Source organism: Dermacentor albipictus, unplaced genomic scaffold (assembly GCF_038994185.2).
Source record: "Dermacentor albipictus isolate Rhodes 1998 colony unplaced genomic scaffold, USDA_Dalb.pri_finalv2 scaffold_14, whole genome shotgun sequence".
NCBI lineage: Eukaryota > Metazoa > Arthropoda > Arachnida > Ixodida > Ixodidae > Dermacentor > Dermacentor albipictus.
In genome coordinates, this window is record NW_027225568.1 from 1,888,617 (window position 1) to 1,912,627 (window position 24,011).

The following is a 24,011-nucleotide window of genomic DNA, read 5'->3' on the forward strand; positions in this document are numbered from 1 at the left end:
CAGCGCCGTGGTTTTAAAGCGCAACCGTGGTAGAAAAACGGAAGGCGATATAAGCGTGCGTGGCCATGATACGCACACGACAAACTGCCTTAAAATATTTAGACTTGAGGGAAAGCTTCGTTAACAAACGATAGCACAGCAATCAGCACTCGAATATAATTATAACCCAAATAATAATTGTAAATATTCATCTCATCTATGGGATCTAATGCGCGCGCTGTTGCTTTGTCTCTGCGTGTAGTAGTTAAGAGAGCCAGTTTAAGGGCGGAGAAGAAGGAAGGAAAGGAAAGTCTCTGAAGCAAAATTGCAGCGCCGTGGTTTTAAAGCACAACCGTGGTAGAGAAACGGAAGGCGATATAAGCGTGCATGGCCATGATACACACACGACAAATTAATTGCACCCTTAATAAGTGATGTCCTTGCAGACATAATCAACTTCATGTTTAAATCAGGCAGTTTCCCACAAGAACTAAAATAAAGCAAGATCACCCCAATTTTTAAGAAAGGTGACTGCTCTTTAATTTCCAATTATCGCCCCACCTGTGTATTACCTTTCTTTAGTAAGGTAATCGAAAAGCTAATAGAAAAGCGTTTAACTAAAAACCTTACAAAATTTAACATTGTCTCACCATTCCAATATGGCTTTTGCTCGGGTTACTCGACCGAACTGGCTTTCGTTGCTTTAACTGATCAACTAAAACTCGCTATTGATGAAGGGAATTATGCAGCTTCAGTATTTGTAGATTTAAGCAAAGCGTTTGAGAAAATAAATGACCGCATCTTATTTCGTAAGCTTGAATCACTGGGAATTACTGGCCCAGCACTCTTGTTACTACAAAATTAATTCACAGACAGAATGCAGCTAGTAACCATTTCAGGCGTTCATCCTAAAACCATGTTCACTAATACTGGCGTGCCCCAGGGTTCCATATTGGGCCCGCTTTTATTTTTTTATACGTCACACGTCGAACAAAGTTTATTGTATTCACATGTCGGAAACAAAATTTATTATATTCACTTCCCACCAACGAACACTTCACTCCATTCCTCCTATCTTTTTGGGCGGAAGTCCTATCCCTGCAAGTTTTTCATGCAATTATCTTGGCATAGAAGTAGACAAACATCTTAAATTTACTGAACACTTAACCAAACTAAAACAGAAGATTACCTACGGGATTAGGATACTTATAACAGCACAAAACATATTTGACCATCAAATATTACTATCATTGTACTTTTCATTTATTCATTCCCACATTAACTACTGTGTTACTTGCTGGGGAAACACGTAACCCATTTAAACTCATTGCAAATCCTACAGAATCAGGCTATTAGGATAATTACATTTAGCCCATATAACAACAATGCCTCATATCTTTTACAAACTAATCACATTCTTACAGTCACACAACTCGTTAAATATAATCTAGGTACCTTTTTGTTCCGTCAAATCAATTACACACGATGCGATAGCTTACCACAATCTTCCCTATTAAATACTAATATTACCAGGTTTGCAATAAATATGAACTTCATTTTACCTAGAATACATTATAATTATGGCAAACAGAGCATCCATTTTTCTTCTATCGCATTCTGGAACACACTATCATTATACATAAAAGCACTTAAAATTCACAAATTCAAAAAACAACTAAAAGATTACATTCTGTGGAATACTGATGCCTAGTCCATACTCACAACCATTCTTTCAGGGTGCCTTCATTTCATTTTCATTGCCATACCGCTAGGTTTCCGTTTTTGCCTCACATATATATTCGAGTTAGCAAATTATACTGTGTTCGTCACATCATCTACACTGTTACTTTATCAGTTGTCAACGAGATTGTGTTACAGTGCTTTCTTTTATGACATTTATGCATATGTAATTCTTCAATCATGCTATTCATACTAAAACCTGTAATTTTTCTATGTTAACAATTTGTTGAAACTGCTGTAGTACTTTTGTTTTATTACGTTCACTTTGTGAAGGAGGTCCCTTTGCAGTCTTTGACTTCGGAACCTCCTTCTGAATATTAACAACTTGTAATCTTTCTAATGATCTTAATAAAAACAGATTCTGATTCTGATTTTGATTTATTCTGTAAATAAAGGCGCATGGGTGTAGGCAGCATTTGTTTATTATTTGCTTAATGCCCTCGATAACTATACATTCGGTTAATTTGGCCCTTTGATTTGGTCCTATGAAATCTGAGTCAATAAGGTTTTACTGTAGTGATTTCAACATGAAGTATGTGTGCACCCAGGAGGCGTTCAGGTTTTGCCCTGGCATTACGCATTGAAGCGTTGAGAACAAGGCATTGCAGCGAGTGGGGGGCGTTTATGGTGTTTTTCACTAGTTGATCTGTAGCAGGATGTTTTGCTCCATGGTGGTGAATATAGATTTCCCTGGTTGATCTGGAGTGGGTTTGCGCTATCCATGGTCGTTTTGGCTGAATTCGCTCTGTGCTGGATCCTCTCACTTCCTCAGTTGCTTAATGCAGATTTGGGTATATAAAGCATATGTCACTTCTACTTGTTTTGGGATAGCGACTGTTGTTGTGAAAATGTACTGAGTGGAAGTCGGTTTCTGTGACATGTGCGCAAAAGCTTCTGGCATGATCCACTGCGGAGCATATTTGCAGTCCGCTGGCAGATTCAGATGGGTGAAATTCGAGCACTCATTCCAGGATTACAGAGGTCGCTCCAGATGACCAGTAGAAAACGCTATTATACCAACTGCCAAGTGGCATGTGGGACAGCCAGTACAGCCGGGGTGTTGGAATCGGCATTCATAGGTTTGGCACATTAGCATAAATGGAGGGAAATATGCCACAAGCAAGGTGGTTATGGCACAGTTGAGCCAACGTTTGAATGCAGAGGCACATGTAGACGTTTCTCTTGGCTACACGATGCCAGTTAGCTTATTAACCTACGAGTGCTATGATGCAGTAATTTCACTACTTTTGCAGTAAAAAAGAAAGTTCAGAATAGTCTCAAAAAGAGTATACGCATTACTCACAAAACACTGATCATATCATGACTTTGCTAAGCAGGTGTAGTGTAATGTACAGAAAAAAATTTATTAGGATGAGTTGAGTGTTCAACTGCTGCAGAAAAGCGGTTCAGTGCAAGTAGACAGCAGAGTTGCTTGTATAGTGACACCCATCACAAGCAAAAAATTGCAGAGATGGGACTGGGTATGTTCTCACTGAAGCCAGTAGTCATAGTAGTAGTAATCGGTTGTTTAATTTTTGCATGAAATGGAAAAGGAAGTAAGCAAATAACTGTTGTCTGCACTGGAACTCTAGCGGTTATCTGCTGACACCTGAACAAAGGAAAGGTGGGAGAAAAGGGTTAAGGAGATAGCGTAGAGTTGGACGAAGGAAACTGTTTACATGAAATACAATGTGGTATAAGTAAATGAATAAATAAATAAGTAAATAAAAGTGACTATGCAAACATGACAGAGCCGTAGTTCGCTTGTGCTGTCACCTTGGCAAAATGTTTATAAACCCGACCTCGCACACTGGCACTGTTAAGTTAGCCAGTGGTCAAGTAAAAAACTTGAAAAAAGCCCAGGACTCCTACAGTACTGTGACATTTGTCAAATTCAATTGGTAGTGCAGGCATAAGACAGTGTGCGCAATATTAAAAGCACAGAGTCAACATACATGAAAGCAACAGAGTTCATGATGAAGTTGCACTGTTTGCACCAATGTAATAATTGTATTACTGCACTTCACAGCATTATACTTTTTATTTCCAGTGGCTACTGCTGTTCATTGTGCAGGTAGGTTTTCTTTTATAGTCTGCTCAAATTGTGATAATGAGTGTGGGCAAACATTTATGGCTCCCTCTAGTTAGAAAAACTGCCATTCATCCCGTTTTGTCTGTGCATGTGTCTCCAGACTAATTGATTCTTCAAGCTTTAACTGATAATGTTAACTGCACATTCATCACACTTATTGATCTGACATAGCTTGCTAAAAAAAAAATTGGAAATTCCATTCAATGTGAACATAAATACCATTTTCTTTGTGAGATCAAGATTACTACTCAGGAATTTGATATGATATAAATTAATGGGGCACAGGATATGATGTGGTGAACCACATATTACAGCCGAATGCTTTTAAAACATCTCTTTTCTTGCCAGTGAACTACACTTTGTTGCTATGTGAACTTTTCGTTAATCTGATTTGCTTTGTTTATGTTCTGCAGTGTTTCCAGTTTTTAGTGCGCAATTAGTTTACAATAAACTAGTAAGTCAATTTTTTTTTAACCTGCCTGTTAGAAGTGTATGGATTAAAAAAAAAGAAACTTGCTTGACGAGGCCCGTAAACCCCTACAACGCAGTAGCATACAAGCATCCACGAGCAAGTACATTGTAAGTTCTGTGAAAGCATGCAAGAATTGTCAGTGATACTAATCATGCAATACATAGTAATTCACATTCACACGTGGCCATAATTGTACAAATAATAGCACTTGCATTCACTCTACAAATAAAACTGGTGAGAAAAAGGGCGTAAATGATAATGTAAATGCTCCAGGAAGAGGCAGTATTAAGAATTAATACCAGTAAATCAGTGACAGAAAAAAAGCAAATGCATATATATATATAGTTCTTTTCTTTTTTCAATTTCTTTAGAGCAGAGTTGCCTATAGTACATTGATGTTTGTTTGAAATTGTTAGCCGAATATGCTGAAGGGATTGCAATTAACCCTTTCGCTGTCGGACGTTTCTGGCCGTGACGCACCCCCAGTGTCGGATTGGTTTCAGGGAACGAGCATAACAGGGAATGAACATAGCAATTTATTTTTGATTATAATTGGTATACAAATAACATAGTCAATGCAATATGCACATTTCAGTGTTCTGCAGCTGTTGTTAGTAAACATCATCATCATCATCAGCCTGACTATAAAATCCGTTCAACATCCGAATCTGACAATGCGGAACCCTCTTCCTCGCATGCGACTCTGTCCGAGTCCGAATCCGAGCTCGGCTCGTATTCTGAATCGGAATTGAGCCACCGCTCCAATGAGCAGACGAAGGTCCCGCGCGCTCAGCCATCCGAAAGTAACCGCGCGCAGGGAGGAGGATGCGCTTTCAGTCGCCCGCGCAAGAGAAATGGGATGTTGCGTGAACAAGAAGACAGAGGGAGATGGAAAAAGGCTAAACAAAGTTCGAAGGGCTTTACGTTTACTGGTGCAAGTCGGAAGCAAGGGTGCGGCGACAGAGCGAAAGCAGCAATCGAGTCACTCTTTTCGGAGAGGCAAAGGCGGCACGTGAGCCTGAACTTGACGCCCCGTAGCAGACACACCAACAGAAGAAAAATAAAAACGTTCAAACCAGCGGAGAAGGCAGAACAACCCTTGAACCCATAACCACACGCGCGCGACGCATGATCCAGCGAACGCGGAGATATCGCGCCACTCAGCAAAGAGAAAGTGGGGAGTGGCAGTCGCACCGTACTCTTCAATACATGGACTTAGACAGGTCGGGGCGAATATACGAACTTGTAGAAAGAGTCAACAGATAGCGTGGCCAATCCAGGAGCGCCAGCTTTGCGCTCAGGCGCGAAATTTTGAACGCACGATAGAGAACGTACCAGTACCAGGGTGTCTACCAACCGGGAAAACCGGGAATTCTCAGGGAATTTGAACAGTCTGGAAAAACTCAGGGAAAACTCAGGGAATTTGTGCTTCTATCAGGGAAAATTAGCTGTAACTTTATTGAAAGGGAACGAAAGTTGTGTTAATGCTGGCTCCAGTAACAGAGGAATCGCAACGAATCGTCATTGACACCGTGTCATCGGCACGATGTATTGCCAGAGTAGTTAACGACCGATTTTCTAGACGCCCGATTTTTCGGACATGCCCGATAATTTGCACGGTTTTGCGGCACCACCACGTACTCCATATAGTCAATGTATATTGCCCCGACTGCAGGTCTGAAATGGCATTAATCAAAGCCGCCACCGCCGCTATTTTGATTATCTCTCCGCCTCGAACCGGCACTCTCGCAGGCAAATCCGCAAATCCGTAACCACCACCGCGGCAACGTCAGGCCTAGCTACTTCTATGTTCGCTATTAAGCTTCTTGCCGTGCGGTGCCGTGTTTTTCATTGAAAGAATTCGCCGCTATCACCAATGGCACCGACTCCGCCTTTGTAATCCTAGCGATTGGCTTTGAAGCTCGCAGAGCACAGCGCGTTGCGTAATGCCAGTCTGCGAAAGTTAGCTTCGCCTCGGTACACTAGTGTTTGGCGGTGAAGCATAACAAGCGTGGGAAGGGGGCAATTGTCGCGGGACACAGTATACGTTACTTAATTACACATGCGTGCACGTCGTCTCCTGTCACAGTACAAGCCCTGATATGCCTAAAAAGCGTACTGGCAGGCCTTCAGAGCTTTTTGAGACGTGCCTGTGCTAATTTTAGCCCTTAAAGGCAGTTAAAGACATGCATTAATTTTTTTCAGTCTGCCCGTTTTTTTCAATTTTTTTTTTGCGGCCCCTCAGAAGTCCAAGAAATCAAATGTTGACTGTACAACTGACCAAGAGGATGCTTCAGATGATCCATGTGGCGAAAGCGTGGCAGAAGGAGGATGAGAACAGAAAGGACCGACGCACTGAGGAATTAATGGGAAAGGAAGGGTGCCGCCACCTTTTTGAAGGAGCTTGAGCTAAAAAAACTAAGTGATGGCTGATGCTGAGACACAGGTGTCCCTCATCCAAACCAAAATAAATTGTTTACGCAGTGAAACCCAACACTGAGATGTTGTGTACGGGCTGAGAGTATGTCAGGAAAGTTGAGGTTGACTTCCCAGCTGCTGAGAGAGAACCTTAGTTGTGACAAAGTTCAGGACCCCATACAGAGGAGCTTGCTATCAGTTGATAGAAATAGCTGATATTTAAAAAATATTTACTTATGTATGCATCTCCTTTTCATTCGTATTTGAAAATGTTCGACTCAATTTGGAATGGGCTTTACCATTTCTTTCGCTTTGCATTTTACTAACACCTTCCTTCTGTTTTCTTTTTAAATAAAATATATATTACTCCTTACTATTCAAACTGGATTAAGTCATTTTTTTGTTTCAGCATGCTTACTAGAGAGTGACAGCATCGGGCAACGTTGTGTCAGCCTGTCTTGACATAAAACAAAGATCTGACTCATTCAGGGAATTTCGCAAAGGTGCTCAGGGAAAACCTGGAAAACTCAGGGAATTTGGAAATGTCAACTTGGTAGACACCCTGAGTACGTCAGTGACACTGTGGGGGGGAAGCGCGATGACGTACCCGTACGTCCGTGACAGCGAAAGGGTTAATAATCATTTCACAAGTACAACCTGATGCGTGTATCCCTCTGGTTTTTCATGAATTGTGTTGACCCAGGTCACGTGAACCAGGCTGCAGCCCCGATCACCGGCTGGCGTCCTGCCCACCGGTGCCGGTCAGTCTGTGTGAGTCACCACCGCCTATTTTGGTGCCTCCTCCCTGTCGACGTGTGGATCCTGTGGCTCCACCCGTCTCGGTCGGCCTCAATCCCGAAAGCCCGGCCTTTCACCCGGATGAGCCCTGGTGCAACCCCTCTCCACCAAGCCGGGTGAGACATGTTGCTGCTACAGAGGGGCATCAGCAGCAAGAAACTGGCTGCTGTGTTGGGAGATGGTGCTTAGTGAAGCATTCTTTGTGGTGCCCACAGGTTTAGATGCTGCGTCGTGTTTCTGTGAGGTATGCAACTGTGGCTAAAAATGGTTGCAGGATGCATTCGTTGCCAAAATTCGCTGCTCCTCTCATATCATGATGGGCCTTTTCATCTTGCTGACTCACCAAAGCCTCGCCTAAATCAATTCACAGAGTACACGGGATCTGCATAATGCAGCAGCTTGTGCCTCATCAGTGAGGTGAGAAGCTGACCGCCCCAACCATGCCAATGTTTACTCACCAAGACAGCAGATGACAGTGACGACATTCCAAACCCTGGGTAGGTAGGCAAAGAAAGCTTCACATTAAAATAAGCGTCAACTTGAGTGACTTTTTAAATCCCTTCGCTCAATGACTGGGAACTCCCAATTTTGAGCTCCCAAATCCTCAAATAAGGTTTAGGCTCTTAACGAGATTTAGAGAACACCCCGCTACTGATAGTACTGGAAAATATTGACCAAACCCTATTGTGGATGGCAAGTGCAGCATAATGCGAACACCTCTGGAGTGAAGGATGAGCATGCTGCAGTGCGTGAGCTGAGCTCAATGGAAAACCATCAGTGTTTCTCAGCACTCAGTACAGGTACAGTACTCAGTACAGCGCTCGCTTGCGCTAAGCTGTTGTTGCATTGTTGTTAGAATGCCCGACTCGAAACTGCAACATTGTTAATTTGATCATACCTGCTTGAATATTTTTTACGTGCCATGCCAGAAATGAAGCGGAACCTAACAATCTGCTTCTTTCCTAGCTCACAACAGCTGTTCGCACTAAAACACCATAGCTCTAGTTGCAGCAGTACAAGTGGGGTAGGGGAACAGAATATTTGCTTGTGTGGCCAGTGCCAGTGATCACTGCTTTATTCAATAGAGGCTAACAGTGTCCGAGCGTCGTCTGCCTTTGCTGCGGAATCGGGCATTCATGGTGGAACTGTGTGGGGAGGAATTCCTCAGCGGCTGGCCCTGTCCTAATCTCCCCATTACCCAACTGCATTACCCCTAATAGGCCGATGCGCCATCCCATTTTTTAAAAGGTGTATCATCATCATCATCATCATCGCAGCCAAGTGGCTGTGCAGCATGCATTTGTTTTTTTTTTAAATTAAAGGGTCCCTGAAACGGTTCGGACAAAGTTTGTAGATGTGTATGGTTCAGCTACAGTAAAACGTTCGCATCACAATTTAAGTGAAACGTCTCATATTAAATAGCCACGGACGATTACAAATTACCCTTCTCGGTAGCCATGCTTTTTTCCTCAACTTGTTTGCTAAGTGATCAGGGCCTTCACTGGCTCTACGTCATGATGTGACGCCGTGACGTCTATTTCCGGTTGTCTTGGATCCAGCGCACAAAACCTCTCGAACCTCTCCGCTAGCTGCCTGGCCATCGATCCCCAGCGAGAGCTATCCAAGCAGCGTGCGTTGTGAGTGTGCTGTCGCAGCACCAAGCGTGTCCGGTATTCCAGTAACTGTAGTCAAGCTGGGAATTTTGACAGATGGTCGGAGGCATAAACTAAAGCCCCTCCATACTGCTATTGCTGTGATGAACGAGCTTTAGCATAGACATACGTGAGCAGCTTGATTGGTCTGCATGGTCCAGCCACCTGGTGGCGCAGAGCTTAACCAGCCAAACATAGAGCTAATATTGCTTTAGCCAAGTGTAAAACATTTTAAACATTTAAGATTACGTTCCTGCCAAAAATTTACACTAGCAGAAAAGTAGAGTACACATATTACTGCTATCCTAGCTCTGTTTGGTTGAGCTTTGTGCCTCCAGGTGGCTACACCAGGCAGGAAGTTCATGGTTGCGCCTCTGCTCATCCCTTAAAACACTGAATCCGCTTCCACTTACTGAATTTCCAGAATACCGGACACACTAAACTCTATTGTTATAGTAATCCTTCGGTGAGAAGTGATGGCCGCAAATACCTATATCCTGGTGCCGATCGGATCTCAACGGTGCGATGTGCTGCAGCCACTCTGCTTGTCTGCTGCCTTGCAGAGAGACACGGTGTTGCAGCTTTGCATATCGCCAGTCGCTATGTTTGCAGCCCACAACGCAACAAGGGCGAACTATGGTGCTTGCGAAAAGAAAGATTGAGACCAACACTGACCGCGCAGTTTTCTTCGATATGGAGCATGTTGTAACAGAAGAAGACTGCACTTGCTATGTGCCTGAAGTGCTTCAGTATAATGATAAATTGTCTTTGTGCATTCTCTTTCTGTTACTTTCTTTTTTATCGAAACAAATTAACTAACGTTCCAACTATTACGAACAATCATTGTGTCGGAACGGAAAAACCACAAACAAAACAAAGCTATGTTTTTGACTGGAACGAAAACATACCCAAAACATAATTATTTTGTTTTGGAGTGATACCAAAATATTTTTGATCAGTTTTTGGTTCAAGGGGAAAGTTAGCAATCCGAAACAACTGACATCAGGCAATTTCAGAATTAGCGCGTATCTCAGGTGTCCGCATAAGTGCGCATCTCAGGCAGGGATAGTACGAGCAATAGCTGGTCGAGTGCACCACTAATCTAAGCCTGCCGCTTGTTGCACTGGTAGATCGGCATTGTAGCAAAACCCAGGGCTCGCATGCTGAAGAGCTTATCATTTCGTTTTCTACGGGTACAACGCTTTGTTATTGAAGTTCTATCGTGCATTTATGTTCATTTAAGTTTTTATGGGAACTGTGGTTTCACATTTCGGCGAATACACTCAATGTGCTGAGATCGTGCTCAGGGCCATGAGTCAAGGCACTGAGCATGATCTCAGAATTCATAATTCGCTTATTAAAAAAAAACTAAATACTGTTTTTATCGTTATTTTGCTTCAAAAATTTTTGTCATGCGAAACAAAACCGTTATGAACTGTTTTTTTTCATTCTGGAGCAGAACCAGAATGGAAATTTTTTCAGTGGGATGAAACTAAAGCCGGAAAGAAAAACATTTTGTTCCGACACCGTGGGAACAACATTTGTCCACAAAGTTGGGAAAATTATCTGACATGCCCGGGGCAGCCAATTGGATAGCTCGCCCTACTGCCGTCATATGGTCACCCGCCTCACTTGGTAGGGTGCGGCTGAAAACTCGGGAGAGTGGTGTGCTGCGATCGATAGCGATGTACATTTTGAAAACCTTATAATGAACTACATGCTTTACACGGAGCACTTAGCTGCGTCAATTAATGGTGAGAAGGACCTACCCTAACGACTAAGTATGTTTGTACAAGATCGTCAAAATAGTTCTTCTTCACTGCAAGATACATAGTTACGTCTACTCATAATAAATGGAATGGAAATGGAAGATACATAGTTACGTCTACTCATAATAAATGGGATGCCAAATTAGTGGGCCAGCACTGATTAGAGCCGATTCCTAGTATATGAATGTCTTGAAAACGCTCTTTTATCAATAGAATTTCTGTTGAATAGAATCAAGCACTTAGTTCTCTCTGAAACTAATGAATTTGTAAAGTTCTGTTGTAGTGAATGCTAATGGGTTTCTTAGCTTAATAGTTGACCTGTGTTTTGGGCAATCGTTTATTTATTTCGTGGAAACATTTTGCTTTCCAGTTTCTCTCCAAAGTACAGAAGGGCTATCTCAACTTTACAGCTGGTGGGTTATCTAAGGCCAATCTCTGCGACAGGCAAAAGGACCATGCATCACGTGACTAAATCACCGCACTATGCGTAGTCCTCACCAACAGTAAAGAGCAGGCACCATCTGCACCGTTTCATTGTCAGGCTCTATGTGATTTGCCAGCTGTAAAATATCTGAAGGGTCATGGTTAATTCGAGCGAGGCATCCTCGGTAATAGAAACCCCACAAGGCACTCCCAAATGCCGCTGTTCCGTGAATTGCGCCGTTCGGGGGCTGTATGCAATCCCTGCATCGGGGCTGACATTGGGGAGTGCTTGCAGTGACAGTGCACCACCATGTCAGCCGGGGCTGCTGGTCTGTGGCGCTCTCCGCACTCTTTTTGCATCGGAAATGAAGTGAAACACACGCTTGGGCTTCATCAAGCACAAGGGGCTTTGCAGTGCACACAATGTGGTACCGAAAATATCGAATTTTTGAAAAGTCAAGTAGCGGTATTGGTGATAGTATCTGTGATATTAGAGTATTCGCACGTCCCTAGAAAGAAAGGGTACACTTAAACCTCGTTTTAATGAAACAGGGTATAACGAACTAATGGATATTATGAAGCAATCGTGATTCCCCTTGAAATTCCAATAAATGCCCATATATTGAAAACCTCGTTTTAACGATTCTAAAGTTTCCTTGCAATTGGTATAATGAACCTTTTTTTAGAGCTCAGCTCTTTGGCGCCCGTTTCTGCATTTCGTGGCGCCATCGTGCCTCGCCATAACCAGCTCCGTAGCCGGCGCCAGCGTGCTGCTCTAGCTGAGCGTGCTCCTGGCGCCATCTCTCGCGCATGGTGCAAGCTTTTCTCTCTTCGCTTCTCCTCCAATGCCTCCCATGTGCGGCGGCAATCAGATTGCCGGTTCTGTGGCGGTTGGTCTCGATGATGTGCTGCTGCCCAAGCTGAAACCTATAGCCGCTGCCGTTCACCACTCCGTGTATCCCTTCCCCCTCGTCACGAGAGCGCACGGTGTTCTACGGTTGCCGAAGTGCCGGCTCGGTATCAGCGGATTACGGTGCATGCTTCCCAAGCTGAAACGCAAAGCCACCTTCAGTTGACTCGCTAGCAACGTCAGCAGCGTCAGTCAGTCGCTGCCATCTCTTCGCCACCCAACGTTCCTATGCGCCTATGCACTGCCTCCCGCAACCTCCCGATAAGCGAGGCAGCTTCACCAAGCTATGCCCAGTTTGCAGCGGCTGGTGCAAAATGTTCCACACCAGACGGATTGTCTGTAGCTCACAGACGGTTTATATTATAATATAACCCGTCTGCCTATATAAGTAGTTTATTCTCAGCCAGTTATTTCTGAGCCATGAGCGAGGCAACCGGTGGAAGTTCTTCGTCTGCCGCTGCTGCTAAACGAGCTGCCCAAGCAGAGGCTCAGTGCCATCACTGCCAGATCCAGAGGTGTGCTATGCCAAACCAGGCATTGGTGCAGTAAGTCGAGCATATATCCATCTATTTCTCCGACCACAAAGCTTCCTTCATGACAATCAAGAACTGGGAGTCGAATGTTCCTTGAAGAAGTGAAGAATAAAAAGTTGTAACTCTACATACATGTCTTGTTCTAATTATTTGCCTCAGTTGCCCGCCTCTCTCTGCAGGCAGCTTTACATCTACTGGACTCAAGACCGTTGACCGAGTCAAAGATGCTCACACCGTGGTCACACCCGTCACTGGCACGAACAGCGATTTGTGCACTAGTACAATACTTGAAGCGCACTGGCTTAAGAGACGGTTTATAGTGTCCCTCCCACACGCACTCAGCACTTACTCTCCCTTTTTCCTCTTTCTATTCCCCTTTCCCCCACCCCCAGTGTAGGCTAGCAAACCGGGTGCTCTACTGGTTGACCTCCCTGCCTTTTCTGTCGCTTTCTCTCTCTCTCTCTCTCTCTTGCCTCAGTATACAGAAAAGCCGAAACAGCTGAAGAGCTGCGCTAAAATTTCACATTTGGAAGTAATGTAATCGTCGGCAATTTTTTTTTTTTCCACAATGAGCATTTACTTACCATTTTGGTACCCGTCAGGTCAATGTCTTGTAGCGCGCAACGTTCACGTCTTCCGTGCGCATCTCCTAACCTCCCCTTTCTCGTGGAACTGGTGGTCCCACCCGCTCTTTTGCTGCCTGTGTGTAGCGTCGTCGACTGCGGTTTTGTTGTTGCTTGTCGTCGTTTCCGTTCGTATCAGCGATATCAGTGTTTCCATTGGTTTGTTCGTGCGAGTTCCTGCCACCAGAAAGGAGATGGACGACGGCAAACGGAAGCACAAAATAATATCAGTCGAGCAGAAGGTGGCTATGCTGAAAGCCCTCGAGTCCGGCGTGAAGAAGGAAAATGTGGCCAAAGATTTTGGCATAGAGTTGAGCATGCTGTTGACGATTTTGAGTGTGCAAAGATGATGTCACCAGTGCTGTCGCACGTGGCGTAAAGGGCGACAGAAAGAAGCTGCGAGCTCCCGCCTTCGAAGCTGTAGAGAAGCCAGTCTTCAAGTGGTTTTTGGACACAAGAGCAAGCAGCACTCCTGTGAGTGGGGCACTGTTGCAGCACAAAGTGAGGGGCTTCGCATGCATCATCGGGCACGACGATTTTGTGGCGAGTGTCGTTTGGCTGCAGCGTTTCAAGGAGCGCCACGACATCCTCGGCAGGGCTGTCAGCGGGAAAGTGCAGTCTGCTGACCGTGAAGCTGCAGTGGTGTGGGTGATGACAAAACGTTCAACAGCTGCTAGAGAAATACAGTGCCAAGGATTTGTTCAACGCAGAGAGACAGCCCTGTTCTACCAGATGCTGCCACAAAAAACCTTGGCTTTCAAAGGTGAACGCTGCCAAGGCGGTAAGCATAGCAAGGTCCGCGTAACCATGTTGCTTCGTGCCAGCATGGATGAGTCGGAAAAGGTGCCGGCCCTTGTGGTCGGCAAAAGTGTGTCACCACAATGTTTCAAAGGCAAACTAAAGCTCCAAGAGAGTTATGTGTCCAACCGTAGGGCTTGTATGACAAGAGAAATTTTCACACAATGGCTGCGGGAGTGGGACGAGTGGCTGGGCAAGCTGAACCGGAAGATATGCCTCGTACTGGACAACTGCGCTGCCCACTACACTGCTGCTGTGCTCAACAACATCGAGCTATGCTTCTTGCCGGCAAACTGCACTGCAGTTGTGCAACCCCTCGACCAAGGAGTTATCATGCACTTTTAAGTCGGACTACCACAAGCGTGTGATCGATCGGATTCTGCTCAGTATGAGCATGAAGCGTGAGTCCACGATGGACTTGTACATGGTGATCGAGCTGCTACAGGCTGCTTGGATGGCTGTACCAACAAGCACGATCACCAATTGTTTCCGGTATGCCTCATTTGGTGTCAGCAGCGGTGGTTACAGCGAAGATCTCGGTGCTGCCGCCAATGAGGGTGCCGCGGGCGACCAAGCCCTAGCGTAGTGGGACGCTCTCCTTGACGCCAGCGTTGTGCCCGACTGCAACACCTTCTGCACGTACATCAGTGCTGATGCTGATGCGGTGACGACGGAAGAGCTAACGGAGGGGGAAATTGTAAGCGCGGTGATGGGGTGCCTAATGACGACAGTGACGAATGTGTCAATGACAGCCCGGAGCCTAATATTGGCGAAGCTGACGTACCGATGCCCGCACAAGCGCTGGATGCAGCAGACCTGCTGCGCCGCTTCTTTGGTGCTCATGATGACGGCGAGGACAGACTTGAAATAACAGCTGAAGCTGAAAAAGCCATCATTTGCTTGAAGAAAACGCGGCAAAAATCTAACAAGGACTTTTGCTGCGAAGTGAGCTGCCAGCTGGTGTGCTGTTGATAGATCAGGGATGAGCCGTTTGGCCGGGTAAATTAGCAATTTTTTGGCTGTCTTTTTTTAGTGTTTTTTTTTGGCGACGGCTGTTTTCTTTTACGCGTGGCGGGCTGCTGTGAGATTCGGTGGTGAGTAAATCCTCTCTTGCTTGCTAATTGTGGATAGAAATGGATAGTGGTTATAACTAACTAATAGTTTTAACAAAGTAATTGTGACCCCCCATTCAACTTCGTTATAACAAGGTTTTGCTGTAGTAACGAAATTCCCCTTGGAATCCACGTAGAGATTGATATTGCAATACATGAAATAATGGATATAATGAAGTAATTGATATAACAAAGTAATTTGGCCTCGCCCTTCAACTTCATTGTAATCAGGTTTTACTGTACGTTTGTGACAATTTCGTCATGTAAGTACTTATTATTCGACACATCTTTTTTACTGAAGTAAAAATATCTGCTGATTGTGTGTGCCCTATATGGGCATAAGACTTGATCTGCAAAGCACTTTTGGTGCTGCCACCCAGCACACCACACCCAAGGCACAGAGGGCTAGTGCTCAAACCCTTCAGGCATCTACATTTGTACTAAAGAATACATTGTTGTGCCAAAAAAGGAAAATAAAGACTTGCGAAGGTAGAGTACGAAATGACAAACAGCGCTGAACTTCAACTGATTTTATTCTTACAGCAGGGCAGGGAGAATGAACAAATGAACATGCGTACATCAGTGTTGCCTAGAGCGATTCCAGTGATGTTCTTAACAGTTGCAACTCGTTTTCAAACAGAAAAACAGACGTGTCACTAATACAACTCGTGCCTCTCTCTTTAATGAGATATGCCTCCAAAAGTTCTCTTGCTAACGTATCACCACTCCTGCCAAGTATCTTTATCCCACGCAGCAGTGGCGTGAATCTGCCTTCCAGGCAAACCGTGCAATGCGCAGGTAGATGCGCATTACCTTTATTGATTACAGACAATTCATGCTCCCGGGCCCGGTCATTAACACCTCTCCTCGTTTGTCCAACGTAGGATTTCCCACATTTTAGCGGTATTTCGTATATAATGCCCGTCACACATTTGACGTACTGTCTAGTGTGCTTTTTCTGGCATCCTGACTTTTTGTCAACGCGGCTTATGCGCGGACACAGTCCAGCCAACTTGTGTGCAGCCAACTGCACAGCCAACTGTGCAGGAACCTGCACAGTTCCTTTGACGACGGGTTCTACCTTAAGGCTTTTAGATGTGTCAATGATTTTTTAATTCTTTTAAAAAGTAACCATGATTTTACCGTTGACCAGTGCATTAGCCTGGTGTTAGATGTTTTTGGACTACATGGGAAGGGCATGCTATTTACACATGAAATCCCTTCCCATGGCGCTGTTCAGTTTTTTAGATCTGTCTTTATTTTTTTGACAAAGACCACTTATGTTGGCAGTATAGCTCACGTGCCCAGAAGGAAATGCTACTGTATGATTCGGCACACTCAAAGTTAGTTAAAAGAGGAATAGCCACTCTTTGCCTTGAATCTGCTCTCATGAAGTCGTGCCTTCACGCGATGCGGACTAGCTTTGATAAGCAATTGGCGAGGCTACATACAGCCGGCTACCCGAGCTCGGTCGTTGGGGCGGTCTCTAAAACATTGCTCCAGAAAGTGAAGGGGAAAAGGCATGCGCCTAGGCCTGACCAAAAACGAGGCAAACCCGCAGTGGTGCCATACGTCCACAAGCTTTCCCACAACTTGAAGAAAGTCGCTACTAGGTTTGGTGTGCCAGTTGTTTTCTCGGCACCACGCAAGTTGGATGGACTGTGTCCGCGCATAAGCCGTATTGACAGAAAGTCAGGATGCCAGAAAAAGCACACTAGACAGTACGTCAAATGTGTGACGGGCGTTATATACGAAATACCGCTAAAATGTGGGAAATCCTATGTTGGACAAACGAGGAGATGTGTTAATGACCGGGTCCGGGAGCATGAATTGTCTGTAGTCAATAAAGGCAATGCGCATTTACCTGTGCATTGCACGGTTTGCCTGGAAGGCAGATTCCAGCCACTGCTGCGTGACATAAAGATACTTGGCAGGAGTGGTGATACGTTAGCAAGAGAACTTTTGGAGGCATATCACATTAAAGAGAGAGGCACGAGTTGTATTAGTGATACGTCTGTTTTTCTGTTTGAAAACGAGTTGCAACTGTTAAAAGCGTCACTGGAATCGTTCTAGGCAACACTGATGTACGCATGTGCATTTGTTCATTCTTCCTGCCCTGCTGTAAGAATAATATCAGTTGAAGTTCAGCGCTCAATCTGTTGAAGTTCAGTGCTCAATCTGTTGTTTCGTACTTTTCCTTCCCAAGTCTTTATTTTCCTTTTTTGGCGCAACAATGTATTCTTTAGATCCCAACCAACTCGCCCAGCAACAAGTTCTACTGCTCTACATTTGTACTCTTTGGGATGCGTGTAATGTGGCATTTCGTTTCACTTCTCATACTTCGTTATTATTTACCGTATGCTCGTCACAAGTGTGGTAAATGCTGGACTTGGATCAGGTATAAGCATGGAAAGGGAATATCTCTGTGACCTGCATTTTTGCAGAAGATGTTGACCTGCTCAATAACACTGGAGATGACTTACAACAAGCGATTCAGGACCTGAACTGGCAGTATCCAAGTTTATCATTCAGCATTAGTAAAGAAAGACACAGTGCTCCGCTGTATGTGTCTTTCTTTCTTTGTCCCTGTCCTTCGTGCTGTTCTTATTTTAAACATGAACTACCAACATGCCCAAGTCTCAATCCTTCATTGTTAATCTAGGCCAAGTTGCAGGGGCGATCCCGGTCATGAGAAAGAATCTGGCATTGTATCAGAAGCATAATATCATATATTCTGAATATAACCCAAGGTGCTATCTGAAGTTGGTAATTGCACTATGGAAATGAACATTATCAACAGTGGATGATCGAGGGGAAGCATCAGCTTCAAAATGGTTTTTAAACAAGGGCACTTGTTGAAGTAACTGTGCGTTGTGTTTGCTTGTTCTCCCACTCTGTTGATAAATTCTAGTCCACATTCATCCTCTGGTTTGCTTGGACAAAAAGAACTTGCATTATTATCTGTGTTGACTGGGTCCACATGTGATCGGGATTCTGGTGTTTGTTTCTACCTGTAGATGGTGCTACGTCACAGCTTGGCACTTTCACAATTAGTAAGTACAATTTTCACCTGCACTCAATGCAGCGGTGGATCTCGTAATCTTGGTTTTGTTGCAGTGTGAATGTATCATTCAGCTAAAGCAAAGCCAACCTAAGCTAGAATTTAATATAATTGTCAAATAATTTCCTGCATATCTGTGCTTAAGGTTTTCAGGTGAAGTTACGTGCTTGTTTGTGATTATTTCACCTAGCGTGTGTAGTCGCCTTCTCAAAATATTCGACGAAGAAATAAAAGCTGTAAGCTTGTGTACTTACTTTTTGCTGCACATAAAACTTGATTCGCAAGAGCCCGAAATGCTTCTTGACATGCTGTGGTTGCTCTGTGAATATTGGATTCTGCTGTTCAACACCGGCCCACCGGCTGTGTCGTTTCCGGCCATAGTAGCTGCATTCTGGTGAGGGTGAAATGTAAAAAAAATGGAGGACGCTTAAGCTTCGCCTTCAAGAGTGGAACGCGACAGCATTCCCGTCGACCCGCCAAGGGGTGTAAGACAATGCGCTACGGCGCCGCGATCACTTACGAGGCGCCCCGCATCGGACACGGTGAGCGTCGAGCAACGCAGTGTTCGGCGCGGCAACGAAATGTGCGCCTGAGCAAACGGCACAAACCAAAGAACTCGGCGTCTCGGAGGAGGAAACGATCTACGCCAGCCGAACGTCGTGATCGGCACGGGCAGAGAGATAGATAGTAATCTAAAGAAAGGAACGGCGCTTGAGTCTGCAACCCGTGTGGGAGAACGGCGAAGCGTCGTCAGGGGAGAGGGAGTCGGGGCATGCGACGCGCCTGGCACCGGTCCGCGCACAGCCGTGGCGCGCCACCTGTCGGGGCAGCGCCGTACATTGAGAGGAGGGGGTCTTCTGTGTTTGCCGCAAGATGGCTCTGCGTGTGCGGTAAGCACAGAAGAAATGTTGCAGAAACGTACTGCGCTACTCATGTAAATGCGACTTCCGTAAGTTACATGCTCGTAATTACCGATATACACCGCAGTATAACTTTCTACGGCACGTTTCTAAGGCAACACCGCATTCACTAGAAGCGCTTTTGTACTTCTTTCAAGCATCGAACTCGTGGCTGAGTGGTAGCGTCTCCGTCTCGCACTCCGGAGACCCTGGTTCGATTCCCACCCAGCCCATCTTCGAAGTTGCTTTTTATTTATGAAGTGCCTGCAGTGATTTATCGCTCACGGTCAACGCCGCAAACGCCGACACCGATGACACCGGCTTTTCTGCGACACGAGCTCCTTAACGCTATCGCGTTAAAATTCATGTCCTAAGCTTTGGGTACATCAGGTGGTCAAAAATAGTCCAGAGGCTTCTCGTTACACACCATCATAGAACCTATGTTGCGTTGTGACGTGTCACTTATATCAATCATTCTCTCTAAGTAAATTACTGACTGCTTGTAGGAATATAACTAAGGGAAGCTGCTTTACCTGTAAATAAAAATTTTTGTAAAGTTTCTGAGTTGGTTTTTATATGAAAAAAATATAAATTCATTTTTAATTTATTATAATGTGTGTTGAGGGCTGAGTTGCCTACATGTACAAAATGTTTACATGTTAGGCTGCTTTATAAATGCATGCAAGGCACATTTATTTATGTATATTTTTTTTGAGGCCTTAAAGGGCCCCTAAAAGGACTCGGAAAATTTTGCAGACATGTAGGATACAGCTAAAGTTCATCGTTCGCACCACAATTTGTGTGAAGCGTCGCATATTAAGAGAGCTACGGATGATTACAAGTTACCCTCCTCCAAAGCCTTGCATTTTCTTCTCAACTCGTTCGCCGAGTGACCAGGGCTAAGCTCCGCTTTCACTGGCTCTGCGTCATGATGGCGTGTCGTGTCGTCTACTTTCGCTTCTCTAGGAGTGAGTGCGTGAAGCCTCTCCAACCTCTCCGCCAGCTGCTTGGCAGTCGACCCCAAGCATTCTGTCGCTGCGCCAAACATGTCTGGTATTCTGGTAACCACAGGCAAGCTGGGCGTTTCGACAGAACAGCGGAGGCATAAACTCAAGCTGATGAAGGAACTTTAGCGTACATGTACGTGAGCTGCCTGATCGATCTCCACGGTCCAGCCACCCATTGGCGCAGAGCTTAACCAGCCAAAGAAAGAGCTAATATTGTTCTAACCAAGTGTAAAACATTTTAAACATTTACAAAAGCAATGTGTTAATGATTATGCTCCAACGAAAAATTTGCACCTGCAGCAAAGAATAATGCGCTTCGTTACTGCTACTGTGTTTGGTTGGGCTCTGTGCCACCAGGTGGCTGCACCATGCAGACCATTCATGTTCGCACTTCTGCTCATCCTGTGAAACGGCACGGTCAGATGACCAGGCACTGTCCCCTTGCTCTTGAGTTTACCTCAATACCAGACTCGCGAAATGCTATCGCGGTAGTAATCCTCCAGTGTAAAGTGAAGATTGTAAACGCGCAAATCCTGGTGCCGATCGGATAGCAGCAGTTCGATGCATTGCAGCCAGTCCGCTCGTCTGCTGCCTTGCAGAGGGACACAGTGTCGCAGCTTGACATATTGCCAGTCGCTACGTTTGCAGCCCACAATGCAACAAAGTTGAATCTTGGTGCTCGCGAAAAGACTTGAGTCCGACACTGGCCGTGCAGCTCTCGTCAAAACGAAGCACGTTGTAACACTGGCAGACGACGCTTGCTGTGTGCCGGAAGTGCTTAAGTGTAGTGAGAAATTGTTCTTGTGCATTCTCTTTCTGTTATTTTCTTTTTATAGAAACAAATTAACTAAAATTCCAGCTATTACGAAGAACATTTGTTCACCATAAAGTAGGAAAAATTCTTGATGGCGCACCCTGGGCAGCCAATCGGATAGCTCGCCCTACTAACGTCATTAGGGAAAACGATGTCAAATGGGTAGGGGCGGCTTAAAATTCAGCCAAGCAAAGTGCTATGATCAGCAGAAATATATATTTTTAAAACCTCATAATAAATTACACACTTTACACGGAGCACTTAGATTCGTGAATTAATGATCAGAAGGACCTACTCTAACAACTTGGTATGTTTGTACGAAATCGTCAAAATCGTTTCAGGGTTTTTTTTGTTCGTAGTTCAGATGCACATTTTGTATTAGACACTTTGTTAATTTCTTAGTTGTCTGACAAACTTGGTTTCATCTGTATTGTATTTATGGGAACTTGCACTTCCAAAATATGTTCACCATCGTCAATGTAATGATTTTATGAGGTACATAAGTGACACATCACTTGTGCACGCCTTTGAGCATGATGAAATATATGCTTGTCATTTCCATATGAAGCCAAGGAAAGCATAGGGGAAGTTATTTGTAGTTTTAATTAAGTGCAGTAATGATGCGTGGTATGTTTAGCAATATGTTAAGTATTATGGTGCACCATCAGTCAAAGGGATGTCCACGTCTGCTGCTGTGGCCATGGGTGGCACTGGCTAACACTGCCAGGGTTATATCATGCACACATACATAAATACCCAAAAATGTGGACGAGGGAACAGGCACCACCGTAGCACAATTGGTAATGCAACACATTGTAATGGGGAAGTTATGGGTTCGGCTTCCACAGGCGGCAAGTTGTTTTAGAGTGCAGTTCTTAGGCGCCCATTCCTGCGGCGAGTGTCATCGTCATTGTCCCTCAGCGTCCTCATAACCGAGCAAATGGACACAGCGAAGGACGAAAGAGCGAATGCGGAGTGCTGATGAAAGATGGCGATAACGAAGAGAGCGTGGGGAGGAGCGTATGGTGAAAGCATGAAAAGAAAAATGTAGTGCCCCTCAAGACAGGCTTTGTGGCGACAATGGCTACAAGATGGTGCCAGAGTAGCGCGCGTCCTCTGTTTACTGATGATGCCACCGAAACCATATATGAAAACAAAACACTGCATGAGCTGAGGTCTTTCTGTGGCAGCTTCTGTGATTGTGCCCATGTGTCACCCATGCTCTACCTCTCGTTATATCTCGATTAGTGAGGCAGTTGCACCACACTTTGCTCAATTCACAACATGCTGCACGAGACAGATTGTCTGTGCTCTCCAATATATTGCAAAATGAAAAAAACATATACAGTTGCATTAGCGAGTATTGCAATCATCAGGGAATTTTTTCCCATCCACTTTCGTTTCCTTGTAGCTAATCATTTCAGTTATAAACAACAAATAATTTTCTCTATGCATTCATTGGCTTCATATGATAGTGACTAGCAATCTAGCCCCTCGGTCCCCCTTGTCATTCAGTGCTTGTCATTTCTCTTTTCTGAAGGTACTGGGACAGTTTTTAGTTAGCTGTGGTGGGTGGCTGATGCTGGTGTCACCATTCTGTTTTGCGTTGCTGTAAAATTCTGTAAGGTAGTTGTGAATTCCCTTTTTGCAGCTGTGGGACTTGTGCATGTTTTTGATTCCATCAATTGCACTGAATTGGCTGAGTATTATTCTCTAAAGGGACAGTGTGTGTATATATTATGTCTGAAGTGTCGTTAGCTACATTGATATCAGTCTTGGACCACTCTTTTATTTATTTATTTATCTGTTTGTCTTGTGTTTATTAAAGTAACTGCTTTTGTCCTGAGGGAAGGAGTGTTTTTCTGTGTACGTAATAATAGGAAGCAGCTGTTTTGGAATACAGTCGAATCTCAATAATTCTAACTCGAAGGGGCCCGAAAATTTGTTCGAATTAAAAGAATTCGAATTTAAGGAAGCTAATTGAATAGGGAACTTGCCTGCAGTGGTGCATGTGTACTGAGCTAACACATGAGTCGGAAGTATCAGAAGATTTATTCACAGTTATTTGCTGTTATTTACAAATTACAGTCAGTGTCCGATTTTTCGGACTCCCTAGGGGCCGCGAAAACGTCCGAAAAGTCGGGCAGTCCGAAAAAAATACATGCCTTTTAATGCCCCCAAGGGCTCAAATCGCCACAGGCACGTCCGAAATAGCTCGAAAGACCTGCCAGTACACATATTAGGCGGATCGGTGCTCGTACTGTGATGGGAAACGGCTGGTGCACGTGTGCATAATTAAGGAATACATACTGTGTCCAGTGACAATTGCTCCTTCCACCTTGTGGTATGCTTCGCCGCGTAACATTGCTGCATTGAGGCGAAGCTGACTATCGGGAACCGGCATTATGCAAGGCCCCATACTTTCCACGCTCCGAAGCCATTGGCGAGGATTACAAACGCGAAGTCGGCGCCATTGCTAACAGCGGCGAACCGAACAGCAAGTAGCTTGGTAGCGAACCTCGAAACAGCTAGGCCTAGCGTTGCCGTGGTGTGGCTACGGCTGCCAGCGTATCTACGTGCGGGAGTGCCGGCTCGAGGCGGCGAAATAAAATGGTGTCAGTGGTGGCTTCGAGTAATGCCGTTTCGGACCTGCGGTCATGGCAAAAGGTCCGGAAAATCGGACGTTGAAGACTTTTTTCGTCCGAAAATTTAGACGTTCTTGTATTATAAATGCCTGTCCGGAATCCCTGGCTCCGGACAGGCCGCCATTGGAATATGAACCTGGCAACGTTTAACGCTAGAACGCTATCTAGTGAGGCTAGTCTAGCAGTACTATTGGAGGAATTAGAGGGTAGTAAATGGGATGTAACAGGGCTCAGTGAAGTTGGAAGGCCAAAAGAAGCATATACAG

At 44.8% G+C, this 24,011-nt stretch overlaps 1 protein-coding gene across 11 annotated transcripts in view; it reads left to right on the plus strand.

Moving 5' to 3' along the window:
- roq (RING finger and CCCH-type zinc finger domain-containing protein roquin) overlaps positions 1 to 24,011 on the plus strand; it is a 151,078-nt gene that overhangs the window by 80,358 nt on the left and 46,709 nt on the right. For 6 of the 11 annotated variants that reach the window (XM_065447691.2, XM_065447688.2, XM_065447689.2 and 3 more), the window contains 3 exons: positions 3,770 to 3,793; positions 7,405 to 7,615; positions 18,337 to 18,372. In XM_065447691.2, the coding sequence (XP_065303763.1) occupies positions 3,770 to 3,793; positions 7,405 to 7,615; positions 18,337 to 18,372 (271 nt within the window). The remainder of the gene's footprint in view (positions 1 to 3,769; positions 3,794 to 7,404; positions 7,616 to 18,336; positions 18,373 to 24,011) is intronic. The other 5 variants (XM_065447690.1, XM_065447693.1, XM_065447686.2 and 2 more) reach the window with 2 other exon arrangements.